The following is a 13,802-nucleotide window of genomic DNA, read 5'->3' on the forward strand; positions in this document are numbered from 1 at the left end:
GGGATGGATACGAAGCCAAGGGCAAGTGAGATGCCCCATTCACGACCAGCAATACGTGTCACCTGGAATGTGGTGCCACCGATGAACACGATGACCACTTGAACAGCAATCTCTGCAAACCAGCTGTGAGGGTAGTCCAGGTATAACATGACTCGACTCACTGATGAGAGTAATGGCCATGAAGTACCAATTGTTAAGCATGCCTTCAAAAATGTTGAGCTTCCGGTCCAGCCTTCGTGAGTTCACTGAGTTGAATATCTGAGCGAAGACAAACACATTGAAGACGAGAGTCTGGACAATGGTGGCATTCCCTGACGTGTCTGCATAGCCCAAAATTGTGATGCCAAGGAAGTGGAATAATAGGATGACGGTGATCTGGTAGACAGACTGGATCAAGATCTGCTTGTCGATTCCGATCAATGTTAAGTTCTGAGCGATGACGTCATAGGGCACCTAGAACTAAATGAGTATGTCGAAATATCACTGAAAATATACCTACATCGTCAATCGCAGTGCCTTGCATCCCTGGTGGTGGCCAAGACGGAAAATCCCTATAGCACAGGGCGATAGTCCGCAGAGTCTGATTCGTGTAGAAAATGATAGTCCTTGTCATGTTCTCTTCCGAGACACCATCAATATCTGCCACCTCGACATCGTCGGACTCGGTACTCGGGCGAGAGCTCCCATGCTGTTCTATGACAATGTGGCTGCTGCACAACTTTGTCAGAATCTCGCTAGCACCCTTGACGTAGAAACGCACCCAAGTTCTTTCGCAAAGTTCAAAAGTGCCGTCTTTGTCTTGCTTCCCACAAACACACGCTTCCCAGTCTCCTTCTCCTTGTCCTCATATGCAGTAGAGTTAACAGCGATGGCCGCATTAAACAGCGAAAGAAGTGGCCAGCTCAGAACGGTGTTGAGCATTGATTGATCCATGCTGAAATTGTCACGCGGGGTATTCGAACCAGAGCTCCTGTGTGGGCTTCAGCTTCTATTCGTGTTGGTGCGGGCTTGGTTGTCTTTGAGTTTGCGCATGAATTTGGCATGGATGCTGATGGAGCCTGCGACCACAGACATGACGTTGCGGGTGAGAGTACCGGTCTTGTCGGTGCAGATGACAGAAGAGTTGGCCATCGTCTCACAGGAGCCCAAGATGCGCACCAGGAGGTTTTCTTTCGTCATCCTCTTGGTGGCGAATGCCAGAGCGAGAGTTACAGCCAGTGGGAGACCTTCTGGAATGGTGACTGGATATCGTTGTCATGCAATGTCCTAGGACCTGACTATTAGCAACGGACCGAAAATTGAATTGAGGACCCACCTATGTCATCCAGTCAGGACGCTATCTCGAACACATGGTGATCAGCGTATTTGTTGACGTAGAATGAGCTGAAAGTATCAAGAGACTGATAAAACTTGAGGGAGGGAGGAATGTACTCAGAACCGTAGATAGGTATCAAGTGGGCTGCACGGAAGACCGTCTAGATATGAATGACAGCAAGGTCCCTTGAGCCGTCCTCATGAAAACTTGGAGCGACCATCCACATGCCAGTATTTTCATCAGGACAGTCACCAATCTTCTCAAACCATTGTATGAGAGTGCATGGATATACTTCCCAGTCGTGCTTGAAAGAAAAGAAGCATATGACTCTCGCAACTTTGAGTCCTCGCATCCCTTCAGCATCTGAATCAGTGTTAATGAACATGCAATCATTGCGCGGGTACTCGTTCCACCAGAGTGGACATGCACGGATATGTTCGTGTTGCATGCCCCCAATGCCACTCAGATCACTGGGAGCATAAAATGTTGTGGCAGCAGAGTTGAAGACCTAAAGCTTGCCTTTATGTTGAGGCAAGCCAGCAGCTGGGATATCTTCTGGGTTGTGGGCATCATCCGGGTTGAGCTGAGAGAACAGAAAGTACTGAATGAGGCGTCGTAGATCTGGAACAGCGACTTCATGTGCCAATGCTGCTACTGTCTGTGCCTGTTTTTGTTCTGTGTGATACAGTGGTGAGCGTTGAGATTGGACATTGCATGAGATTACTTACAAGGGGTTTTGGCGAGTGCTACATAAGCAAGCACCGTTGGACCGTCAACTATTTCACCATCATCAACATCTGGTTGCGGTTTAATGACGGGGGCATCTGGTTGCAGTTCAATGTCTGGGGCATCGGGTTGTGGTGCAATACCAGGGGCAGCATGTTTGTTTTCATCTGTCATTGTACATTACTGTTAAGCATGCAATAAATTCGAGAAAGAAACCTTAAACAGACTTACCAAGAGCAGCTAAAGCACTTGACAAAATAGTGCCAGTGAGCATCCCTCACACATCAAAATCCACGCGTGATGCTGCGAGTTTATCAAGGCGCTGATTGGTCACAAGCATCTGACCAAGAGCATTGTGCCTATTTGACCACCGCCAAGGCTCCTTTACCGCCTTGATGTGCTTTAATTCTGTGATTGATGAGCACAGTCCGTTAGGGGTGCCAAATAATCTGATCATGTCCACATAATGAGTCATCGAGTGCTGAGGGGGGAGTGAGAAGGTGGGAACGACGGTATCGAATATCTTGCGATAATGGTGAAAATGATAGAGTGCGTCTTGAATCTGAATCATGGTATCTTCGGTGATGACATTGCACCAGATGAGGTAGCAGAATTCTAATAATGCGTGAAATGCGCGCACCATGTCTTGAGGCACGTGACCTTCGATAGCCAGAAGAAATACCTTCATGAGCGCTTTGGAATCATCGCCCATCCACTGTTGAAATCGCGGCCTTGAGGAAATCGTCGTAGACCAGAGAATGATGCTACACCAGAAATTCTGACTTATTGTTAGATAAAATTGTAGAGTAAATGGGTAAGTTGACATACCTGCGATCTATATCGCTCATGATCTCCTCTGACCATTTGGTCCCATGCACGGCCTTGAGGTACTTTGCTACCCAATCAACGAGATGGTCTTTGAAAGCCCCTTTAATTAGCTGGTGGAGAAGGTCAAACGACAGCAACTCATGAATGTCAGCTCGGGGGAAGTCATTAGTGAATGGCTACACAAAATAGATTAGTCTGGTATTAAAGAGCAGCTTGTTCCACTCACAACAAGATCACCAATGAGACCAAATTCATCCCACAATATATCCGCGTGTAGCTCATTGATCAAGAAATCGATATGCTCGTGGCTGTGGTAGATGCCACCACCATCAAGGTTTGTGTGAACTGCAATGCATCTATACGAGTTGTTAGCATGAATGGTTACTGACTGCAAGTGCCAATACTCACTTCAGGCACCAATGTTTGACAACACAGGATAGCACAAGTTGTTCCTCGTAATCCGCTATGTAGGGTCCTAGACTATATATAATGCATCAGAAATGACCATCTCCACAGCGCACGACCTCATGAGTGGTCATAAAAGGTTTGAGGCTGGAGAGAATTGCAGATAGCGAACTGTGGAATAGCTGGTGGCGAAATATCTGAAATGAGTCATCTTTAGAATGACTCCTGTCAGCTGTAACACAGATCAGATGACACAAAATAAAAATAAAAATATGAATATATGTACTTTTGGGTATGGCGAGGAAACCAATGATGACAAGAGCATCACGGTGTGCGCGTCGCATGTTGTTGTGTACGTTACCGATCGAAGCGTAGAGGGGATAATATTCATTGTTACCAGTGCCCACAGAGACAGTAGTTTTGTCACTACTGAGAATGATTGGGACCAACGTGGATCCTTGTGTTTCTGGATCTTGCGATATGGTGTCCTTAATGAAATATTAGCTATATTACAAGCGATACCAGAAACAGATGCAAGACATACTGCTTGTTGCCATGCCCAGTCTCTGGACATGAAATCTTTCCATTGGCGTGTGTTGTCTGATGCATCGTATTCACAAAATGGAGCATAGTCAATTTCGTCCTTGTAGCTAGGGTTAGCGATGATGTTGTGCGCCATTGCACGGGGGTCCCTATACCAGACCTCGAATTCATCGTCCATCCATGGAGGGACAACCTCAGGTCATTCTCCTGAGTATTGAACAGAGAAGCACTGCCAAGGGACGTCACCAAGCTGCGTTGCATCTATGACGTTGTGCAGATCTTTGTGGTCAGCAAATGGAGGGGTGTCGTGGTGTTTCGTGAGAGTCGCGGCCATTAGGTCACACAAGAAATCCAAATTTCTCGCCGACATATGACATTGTTTGAAAGCGAACTCTGCTGCCTCAAATTCGATCCTATTGCGATATGGGCTCCAATCATCAGGATCCTTCAATGGCACAGGAGTCGGAGGGGTGCCATACGGCAGAAATGTCCCATCAGCCGTGCATGGTTATCCTAAGTGTATACCTGAGTCAAAAACGGAGTACTCAAACTTGAAAGAAACTTACCATTTAACATTGAGTGGTATGTGCGATAGCAACACTCGCTCACATCAGTGAATTCTGCATCATTGTTTGAATCCTCTTGAATTGGATCAGGGAGTATGGGAGATGATGGCCGGGGTGAGGTGAAAAATCCGGATGGGCCAGTGAGAAATCTCGAGGGCGGGAGGGTGAACGAGATGGCCGGAGATGATCCTGAGGGGATGGTCCTGAAACAGGTAAAGTTGGGTGAAGCGAGCACATGTGTTGTGTAAGACCTGACTGATTTCGAAACCAGCGCAAGCATCCTGGAACTGGGCATGGAAGCTGCGGCAGGTGGTGAGCACGACGGGGAGGCATGTGTGCTACACTGGATGTTGACGACAGTTTCGAAGGCTAACACTTCAAGGTTTGGGTTGCAACCGTCCGTAATCACCAGCACCAATGTGACAAATTTGATAATGAAGGCCAGATTTGGCACTCGGACACGAGTAAACTGTACCGAAAAAGCGGTGGTGAACCTCAGTTTCACTGCGCCAACAAATGAAAACTAGTACTAACGGTGCGGGGAGTGTTAGTAGACTATCTCCTCGTCAGAAAGGTGTTAGTGAACCATACCATTGATGTCTCACAGGCAAAGTGTCGGATTAATAGTGTCGGATTGATAGTATCCGGAGTGCCTGAAAGATGTTAGAGACTCCCAATATGAACGGAGACTGCAAAAAAATCGAGCTAGTATATTAGTGGGTACGTCAGAGCAAAGTAGGGTCATATGTATGAATTCAGAGTCAGCTTAGGTTACAATTTTTGGAGAATTGTGACAAAACTTACCTTGTTGTCAGCCACCACTGGTTGGATTTTCTTAGTTCTTCAGCCCCCCAGGCCCTCCATTGATACCATGTCTCAGCCCGCCAGCGCAGTTCCGAGGTGTGTGGCAACTCGAGCTAAAAATGCAACTCAGCATCCAGGATATATCCTGACCAGGGGCGAAGGCCCCACCAAGAGACGTACCAAAGCTCAAAAGGCCGCTGATGATCAACATGAAGAAGAGGAAAACAGGGCAAGTGAAATGGCTGTTCAAGAAGGACATAACCGCATTGCTGTATTTCAGAAACAAATGGAGACTGACCAAGCAGCTACACATGTTGATGCGCCAAAGCCTACTCGTCCCTGCCCACGCCCACGCCCCATAAAAAAGGCTGTAAAAGTCATGGAGACCTCCAACTTGACTATGGCCAAAGATAAGGCCATTAGCGCTAATGGCAAGGGTGGTGGGGCTAGAGGTAAATTAGCAGCCAGTGCTAACATCGACCATCCTGGGAGTGATGTAGAGGAAGAGGTGCAAGTGCCAGGGTCACGCAAGAAGAAGGAGAAGAGGAAAGTGTTACCAGTGAAGACGCCAGTGAGAGATGCAATCGAAGCAGTGGGTCTTATCGATGAATCAACGATGGCACGTGATGACGATAAGAAGTCTGCTGATGTGTAAGATGTTTATTGCTTCTCAACTATGTTGCACCATCTCACTGAAACAGCTCTTTTCTTTTTCAATTTAATGGTGCATGATGATGTTAGCTCTACATCAGGTCCTCAAAAATTTGGCTTTGCTGTCGAGCATATCCCGGGTTGGAGGACGGAAGTTCCTGCTGCCAGTGTTGGTTCTAAGCCATCCTCCAATGCATTCAGGAAAAGACCATCTACCATGCCTTCCGACTTCTCTAGTACTGCTCCCTCTTCCAAACTTACTATGGGGAGTACTATCAGTAGTGGTGGTGACCCTACTCACGCCCATCAATACTATCGCTGATGCTGGGGCTGACAACGTGGCAGATCGTTTTACGACCCTATTTGCAGACGATGATCTGGCTGAATCAGTCGAGCGCTCTCAAGCCCTTGCCCGTATGTCCAAACCAAGAGCTGCTCAGGTGAGTTTAATTATCTAGTTCTTTCTAATGTATTAACCGCATCACCAGGGCGTCAAGATTTATTCTAAGGTCCCCAATACTTCAGTACAAACAAATCAATCCCATCGCAATGCCAATCTGACTCCTCGACAGCTCAACACCATTCAGCCCGACGTTTCCGACGATGAAATGAATGCTGAGGCGGCCCCCCCAGTAGTAGCTTCCCTCGTTAACTATGGATCCGACACTGATATGGAATCTGATCTCGAGCCTCCTCCTTCTACACAGGTCCCCTGAGGATATTACAACACTGATATCCGTCAAGCTGCAGCTCTCGCTCGAACTCCAACATCCCACTCTACCATTCTGGCGATGAGTGTCAAGCGCAAACTCGGAAATATGGAGGATGGTCTAACCGATGATGACGCGATTGAGGATGGCCTGCCTGAGGATGACCTGCTCAAGGACGACGTGATTGAGGATGACCAGATTGGGGATGACTTCATGGCCGATGATGACTTCATCATTGAGGAAGATACACCTTCATCCAATGTTGAATTTGTGGGGCACAGCAAGCCTATGGTGGTCAAGACCAAATCCGAACCAGGGTCCTTGCGGGTCACTTCTGCGGTAGTAAGCTTCGGTTATTTATATTCAAATCATACTAACTACGAATCATGTAGACTAATGTTGGCATCAAACACAAAGCTCCTGTGGCTAATCGGACAAAGTCTTCCATCGCACATACTCGCAGTCTTTCCAGTATCGCGAGTGCTACTTCTCGCGCCGTGTTGAACTCTGTTGAGGTGGAGATTCTCCCCCGTTCTGCTTACCGGATCAAAAACCTTCCTGGAGGTGCTCGGGCAGTGGCTAGATGGAGTGTGGTATTCATCCCCACTCTCATTTTCGCAATCGGAGATCAAGATGAGGTCTGGGCGTGGGCTCTTCCCAAGTTGGAGGCAGTTCTCTGCACTACTGTGCAGGACACCTGGGATGCGGTATACAAGGACATACCGCACAAGGTGACTACTGATGGGCCTGTCATGGCATTAGTAAGTGATCTTTGATGTAATTCATATCTGATCATTCTTTTTTTTTCTTAGGCCACCCAGCGGCTATCAGAATGGCGCAATGGCATGGGCACTACCGCTGTCACCGCACTCACACACTTCATGTCATTACAGGATGATGTCGAGACTGACGAAGACCACGAAGATTTTGCAAACAACTTACTTTTTAAGCTAGGGTTCTTGTATGGTAGCATCATGGAGGACGGACAATTCAAGAAACCCTTTCAGTCGGAACTCCTTGTTCAAGTCCTTGTACAGCACAGGTGTGCTACCTGGGGCGCCATTGAGAGCCACAGGAAGGTCATGCACGCGAAGGGTGCTCTTAGCCTCGCCACTGTGGCAGCATGTACATTTACCCTCTTATCATATCGTGACTGACATATTTCTCAGATGGAACGTGCCCTCAAGATTATCGGCCGTGACAAGACGCTCATCAGTGAATTGGAAGTCAACAGTAAAGGCAATGCTGTCAAAGTCCCCCACAGTATGAACAAAGCCTCAGGCAAGATCAGCAACTCTCGAAAGGCCTTTTCCAACACCAACTTTGGTGCGGCAACCAGGGGCTATATGAAGTCCATCAACCGCCTCGATGAGTCGATCCTCCAGGACGTCTGGTGCTGCACGAAGGAAATCACTGCGAGGAGGTGTGGTGCGCCCCCCACTGTGGAAGATGATTCTGAGGATGAGCGCGCGCTCATCTTTGATACCTGGTACTGTCCTTTTCTGTCACTTTCTAGTGTCCCAACTGATGGATTTCGGTGCTACTTTCTGTTTTATAGAGTGAGGTACTTTACTGCCCCTTCCTCTCGTCATTCACGGTCCATACCATCATCTCTGTTCCCTGCTTGTTTGTTCACTGTTGCCCACCGAGTCATTCCCACCGCCACTTGCATATACTATGTGTTGCTATTCGCTTTGTTGCTGCATGTTAAATGTCTCGTTTTCGCTACTTACCAGTACTTTCATATTGCTTTCTCTCCTTTTTGTCTCGCTTAATATACTTGTCACTGGAAATGCAATGATATACGGCTATTTTTGTCTGGAACAAGTACACAATAAGTGAAATAAGTTGCTCCAATTTGCACTGCTTGCACTGCTTGTATTGTAGGAATAATTGAAAATAATTGCTCAAAAAGCAAAAATAAAGGTAGAAAAAGTAAAATTCAAGAGGAGGCATCTACTTATCCAACTTATATGCCTTGTGGCAAGTTGATGGCAAGTTGGTGTTGCCATTTTTGCGAGTGACTTTTCCACTCCTTTTTGGGATTTTGACCAGCGGCAAGTCTCGAAAAAGGAAGTCAAGAAATGTGGGAATTTACTGATGTCATGTAAGCATGTCGCGTAGGTGCTGGATGGTGCTTGCTGGTGGCATCCGTCAGCGTGCTGCACAGCGACGTAGTGGGTGTTGTCGAACGTGGCGTGGGGGACATGGCGAGTACTGCCAAATGCGAAGGTGTTGGTAGCGATGTGGTGGCAGGTGCTTCTGAAGAGACATGTTGGTGATGTCCACCTTGAGGCGCTGCCTGTCGAGTTTTCTGATTAGCATAGTTTTCTTAGACTAATTAGCAAACTTACTATTGGTCCTGTAGATCAACACCACTGGTGATTAGCCTGCTTGGAGAGATGTCGGTGTGCAGAGACATGTTGATCCCAGCCTGAAGTTCGCGAGCTGTAGATGTACGGCAGCCTGTGTAATGGCTACCATAAATTAGTTTGTGAACTGTAGAACAAAAGGACACGACTCACAAGCAAAACAGCTCTCAAACGGATTGCATTGAGAGTTATCATTTTCCCAAGCTTGATGCATTGCCGGCAGGAAGTCTGAGTGCTTGGTGGTGGTGCCAGTTGTAGCGTGCATGCGGGAAGTAGGACGTTTATGTAAGGCACGGGTATAGCTGGGGTACGGGTAAGAGTGCAGGTCTTAGAATCTCGACCTATACCCGTACCCCAGTAGTACCTGTACTCGTGACCCACGCGGGTTACCCATACCCTTGCAGATCCCTAAAGGTGACCCATTGGGGGACATTTTTGTTTCGTAGTAGGACGTGCGGGAGCGAACGGATGGACTAAACTAGAATAAACGAGTGTATACTCAGTCTCGTACTTGTAGTGTAACGGACTTTAAACTAACCTAGAATAAACGAGTGTATACTACGAGAGTCAATAAGAGTATTAGAATATTAAATGAATGTCTCACCTCAGTCTCGTACTCGTAGTGTAACGGACTGAGGTGTGTAACTCTAACGTGCCTGTATGTACTTGCGTGATTAGGTAAGCTGATTCTCGACGTATCGATAAACAAACTATTAACAACATGCCCACTCGGCGAGTTATCAGCTATCAACTTACTCCCATTCCCTCGATGAAACGCTCATGCTTCACTCTTCCTAACGGCTTCGTCAAAACATCTGCGATCTGGGCGTTCGTAGGGACATATTCGAGTTCGATTTCGCCGGCATCAACTTTCTCGCGGATGAAATGATAATGGATCGCGATATGTTTTGTGCGGCTGTGGAATATGGTGTTCTTCGCGAGAGAAATTGCGGACTGATTGTCAATGAGAAGGAGTGTTTTCTGGGACTGGGGAAATTGTAGCTCGTCCAGAAAGGTATTTATCCATATTGCTTCCTTCGTTGCTGATGCCGCCGCCATATATTCAGCCTCGGTGCTGGATAGTGCCACAGAGTCTTGCTTCTTTGACTGCCAGCTTACAGTGCTGCCCGCCATCAAGAAGACATAGCCCGTTATTGAATGTCGATTGTTGACGTCTGATGCCCAGTCTGCATCCACAAAACTGCGCGGGCTCGTCTCTCCATTTCCTCTGAAGGTGAGTCGTTTGTTAGACATTTTGCATAGATAACGGTATGCACGCTTCAATGCGTTCCAGTGTTCATTTCCTGGGGTAGCAGAGTGCTTGCTCAATGCGCCCACTGCAAATGCGAGGTCTGGGCGAGTTGCGAGCATCGCGTACATCAATGCGCCGAGCGCACTCTGATAAGGTTTGGTGTCTACCTCTGCGCTATCTCGTTTGACCAACCTGGTGTTTGAGTCCATAGGTGTAGTGACAGGTCTCGCATCCTGCATGCCGAAATGTTCGAGAATCATCTCGATGTATCGCTGTTGCGACAACTCGATTGTCTTCTTCTCCCGGTCCCTGATTATCTCCATCCCGAGGATCCAACGGGCCTCTCCCAGGTCCGTTAATTCATACTCAGGCCTCTAATTGCTTCTTCAGCTGATTGATCAATTTCAGTGACTTCGAGAAGATCATCTTGTCATCAACATAGACTGCAACAATCAGGTGGGTCCCATTCACGATCTTGTAGAACACACTGTGCTCAGTTTCGCAGCGCGAGAAACCTAAGCCTTTGAAGATGGTACAGAGCCGCTTATACCAAGCTTTGTGTGCCTGCTTAAGGCCATACAGTGGTCGCTTCAACTTCCACACTAGATTGTCCGAGTCATCGAATCCTGGGGGTAATTCGAGGTAAATCTCTTCTTCTAGCTCACCATTCAGAAACGCTGACTTCACGTCCATCTGATGGATTTCTAGGTCGAATCTTGCTGCGATTGCAAGGAGTATTCGGATCGTGGAGAATTTCAGTCACGGGCGCGAACGTTTCGGTGTAGTCGATACCTTCGACTTGGGTAAATCCTTTTGCCACTAGGTGTGCCTTGTACTTATCAATCTCCCCAGTAGGGCCGCGCTTAATCTTGTACACCCATTTCGACTTGATGACTTTCCGGTCCTTCGGCCGCTCCACTGCCTCATATAGGCCAATCTTCTCAAATACTTTCAGCTCCTCCAGCATGGCAGCTTGCCATAGGTCCACATCTGGCCAATTTGCTGCTTCTTCAAACGTCCTAGGTTCTTCGGCCATTTCCGCATGGTAAGCTCGTTCTTCTCCCTCAGCTTCTTCCTCACTCTCATCTTCGACGTTTTCAGCTCTCTCTTCTCCCCTCATACTGGGAATTTCCTCTGTCTCCACAGTAGCTTCCTGGTGAGTCTTGAGTGTTGATCTATCATACACATTGACGAAATAACGGGGATCGTCGTCAGGAACTGGTGTCTTTCATATGCGGGTTGAGCGTCTGATTTCGCGTGGAGGAATTGGACGTGGGTATGGTGCCGGAGGACCTTCTGGCTGTGCGCGACGCCTTGTGGAGGTTCGTTGCGAGGTTTGAGAGCTAACTTCGTGTTGACCTACAGATAGTACAGGGAATTCCTGTTCTGTTTGCTCAGGATCCGAGTCTTCGTTCTCATCTTCGCTTGTGACCTCTTCGATGTGCACTTGTCCGTTTTCGCTTGGACCTGGGTTTGCCAGTGAGTTGTGTGATTTCGTTTGGTCTTGTTGCTTATCGACTTGACAAATTTCAGTGTTTTCAACACTTATCTTCACTCGGCTTGACTCTTCATCATCCCCTTCAACAAACACGATGTCCCTCGACTCTATTACTCGCCCACTGGACCTCTGCAAACAGACATAGGCTTTACGGTGTTTGGCATACCCCAAATGGATGCACTCGAAGGATTTTGCATCGAGCTTTTGACGGCGCTCATCAGGTACGTGCACGTGTGCCTTGCAGCCAAAGATTCTCAAGTGCGCTATTGACGGTTTGTTGCCAGTAAAGGCCTCATGCAGTGTTATATTCTTCTTCAGGGCACGAGTTGGCACTCTGTTGAGTATGTGGGCCGTGTAGAGTATGGCATCACCCCAGTACTTCTTCGGAAGTCCAGCATCGTTTAACATGGCTCGCACTGATTCGACGAGGGTTCGATTCATTCGTTCGGCGACTCCGTTTTCTTGTGGAGTGTAAGCATTCGTTTTTTCATGATGAATGCCCTTTGACTCGAGGTACTTTAGGAAGTCACCAGAGCCATATTCCCCGCCTCCATCACTGCGAAAATAGTTTGCGTGTTCGCCCGTTTCTGCCTCTGCTCGCTCGAAGTATACTTTCGTGAGTCCAAGTGCTTCGTCCTTCGTTTTGAGAAGTTTGACCATGACGTGATGCGAGCAGGCATCGATGAATGTAACGAAGTATCGGTGTCCCGTTCCTAAAGTGGTCTCCATGGGTCCACAAACATCAGAATATGTCCTGTGTAAGACCCGGGGATTTTCAATCATGGATTCGTCTGGGATGGGCTTGCGTGCCTGCTTGCCTTCGAGGCAGGGCTTGCAAACTTGCTTTTCGTGAGTGATTGATCCCAAGACTTCCATCCCTCTGACCATGTCTTTTTCGAACAGTTTCTTCACGGATTCGGGGGCGATATGGGCAAGGCGTCTATGCCAGGTCTCGAACGTTGCCTTCGACAAGTATGTGCATGCTGCGAGAGCCGTGATTGGTTCTTCCGCATTCAGCAGTGGGCTTGGGCCTTCGACAATGTAAGCACTTTCGCTAACGCAAGTGCATCCCTTTAATATGTATAGGGACTGTTGCCGTTTTGCTAGTGCTGCTATCGAGCCATTGCGAGTTATTGTGCAGGTACATTGTCCAAAGATTGCTTCATATCCTTTGCTTGCTAAGCGTGGGATTGACAACAGGTTGCCATCTAGGTCGGGAACATAGTATGTGTCTTGCAAAACGGTTCATCGAGTTTGCGCATCTCCGATTTCGACTTCTAACTCTATGTTTCCAATCCCCGTAGCTTTGATTGACCGGCCATCCCCAACTATGACACGCTGTGTGGGAACTAGCATGCGAAATGTCTTGAACCAGTCTCAGTTGACACGACATACTCGCTGATGCACCGGAGTCCACAATCCACTCCGCTGGATGTGACTCGTGTTTCGGTCCATGTGCAACGAACAGCTGTAGTGATGGTGTGTCATCTCCGACTACATGTGCCACTTTTGCTGACAACTCGGCCTTGGATTTGTCCTTTTCGTCATCCTTGTCCTTGTCACTGCTCTTAGCCTTATCGGCTTTCTTCTTTCGACAATCTCTCTCCCAATGACCTGGCTTCTTGCAATAGTTGCAGTTGCCAGGTTTCTTCTTCTTGTCCGTCCTCGAGTTCTCCTTTGACTTGTCCGAAGTCTTGGCTACGAGGGCCATTTGTGATTCAGGACCTCGCCGCAACTTTTCTTCGACTAGAATTTGGCTAATGGTGCCTTCGATTGTGATCTTGTCGCTCGTCGACATGAGTATTGTTCGGAGAGTCGAGTATGAAGATGGGAGGGATATGACCATAGCTATGGCCACCAGGGAGTCGTCTAGAGCTTGACCAAGTGAGTTCAACACTAGAGCTTTCTGTCGCATAGCGTTAAGTTGCGGTTCCATAGGAGATTCGTCCGAGAGTGTTCCGCGGAATAATTCGCCTATAAGGTAGGCTATACTCTGCTTTCCTTTCCCTTCATATCGCTCGCACAATTTTGTCCATGCATCAGATGCTAACACCGTGTGTAGGACTCCGTTTAGAGGTTCGTCCTTTAGCGTGAGCGTGATCTGTGCATGTGCTTCATCGTTCTTCTCTAGC

General features: G+C 47.8%; 4 protein-coding genes across 4 annotated transcripts; 1 reads left to right on the plus strand and 3 right to left on the minus strand.

Moving 5' to 3' along the window:
• Positions 1-768: 768 nt before the first annotated feature.
• Positions 769-948, minus strand: EDB93DRAFT_1072592 (uncharacterized protein; the record flags this gene model as incomplete). The annotated part of the gene is made up of 1 exon (XM_041444992.1): positions 769-948. A coding segment is annotated over one exon (180 nt), but the record flags the coding sequence as incomplete, so codon positions are not given.
• A 33-nt stretch (positions 949-981) lies between these two features.
• Positions 982-1,227, minus strand: EDB93DRAFT_1091388 (uncharacterized protein; the record flags this gene model as incomplete). The annotated part of the gene is made up of 1 exon (XM_041446351.1): positions 982-1,227. A coding segment is annotated over one exon (246 nt), but the record flags the coding sequence as incomplete, so codon positions are not given.
• Positions 1,228-1,328: 101 nt separating this feature from the next.
• On the minus strand, positions 1,329-4,151 carry EDB93DRAFT_1242305 (uncharacterized protein; the record flags this gene model as incomplete). The annotated part of the gene is made up of 11 exons (XM_041451995.1): positions 1,329-1,475; positions 1,533-1,823; positions 1,944-1,979; positions 2,325-2,772; positions 2,870-3,045; positions 3,096-3,225; positions 3,278-3,344; positions 3,375-3,506; positions 3,561-3,762; positions 3,804-4,010; positions 4,038-4,151. The coding sequence occupies 11 exons, from the start codon at positions 4,149-4,151 to the stop codon at positions 1,329-1,331; spliced, it is 1,950 nt and encodes a 649-aa protein (XP_041304198.1).
• A 1,103-nt stretch (positions 4,152-5,254) lies between these two features.
• EDB93DRAFT_1106744 (uncharacterized protein) lies at positions 5,255-8,111 on the plus strand (the record flags this gene model as incomplete). The annotated part of the gene is made up of 9 exons (XM_041447655.1): positions 5,255-5,838; positions 5,929-6,125; positions 6,184-6,278; positions 6,327-6,545; positions 6,642-6,890; positions 6,941-7,309; positions 7,361-7,627; positions 7,718-7,976; positions 8,065-8,111. The coding sequence occupies 9 exons, from the start codon at positions 5,255-5,257 to the stop codon at positions 8,109-8,111; spliced, it is 2,286 nt and encodes a 761-aa protein (XP_041304199.1).
• Between the last annotated feature and the right edge of the window lie 5,691 nt (positions 8,112-13,802).

Source organism: Suillus bovinus (genome assembly GCF_016758785.1).
Source record: "Suillus bovinus strain UH-Sbo-P2 chromosome Unknown EDB93scaffold_64, whole genome shotgun sequence".
NCBI classification, from domain to species: Eukaryota; Fungi; Basidiomycota; class Agaricomycetes; order Boletales; family Suillaceae; genus Suillus; species Suillus bovinus.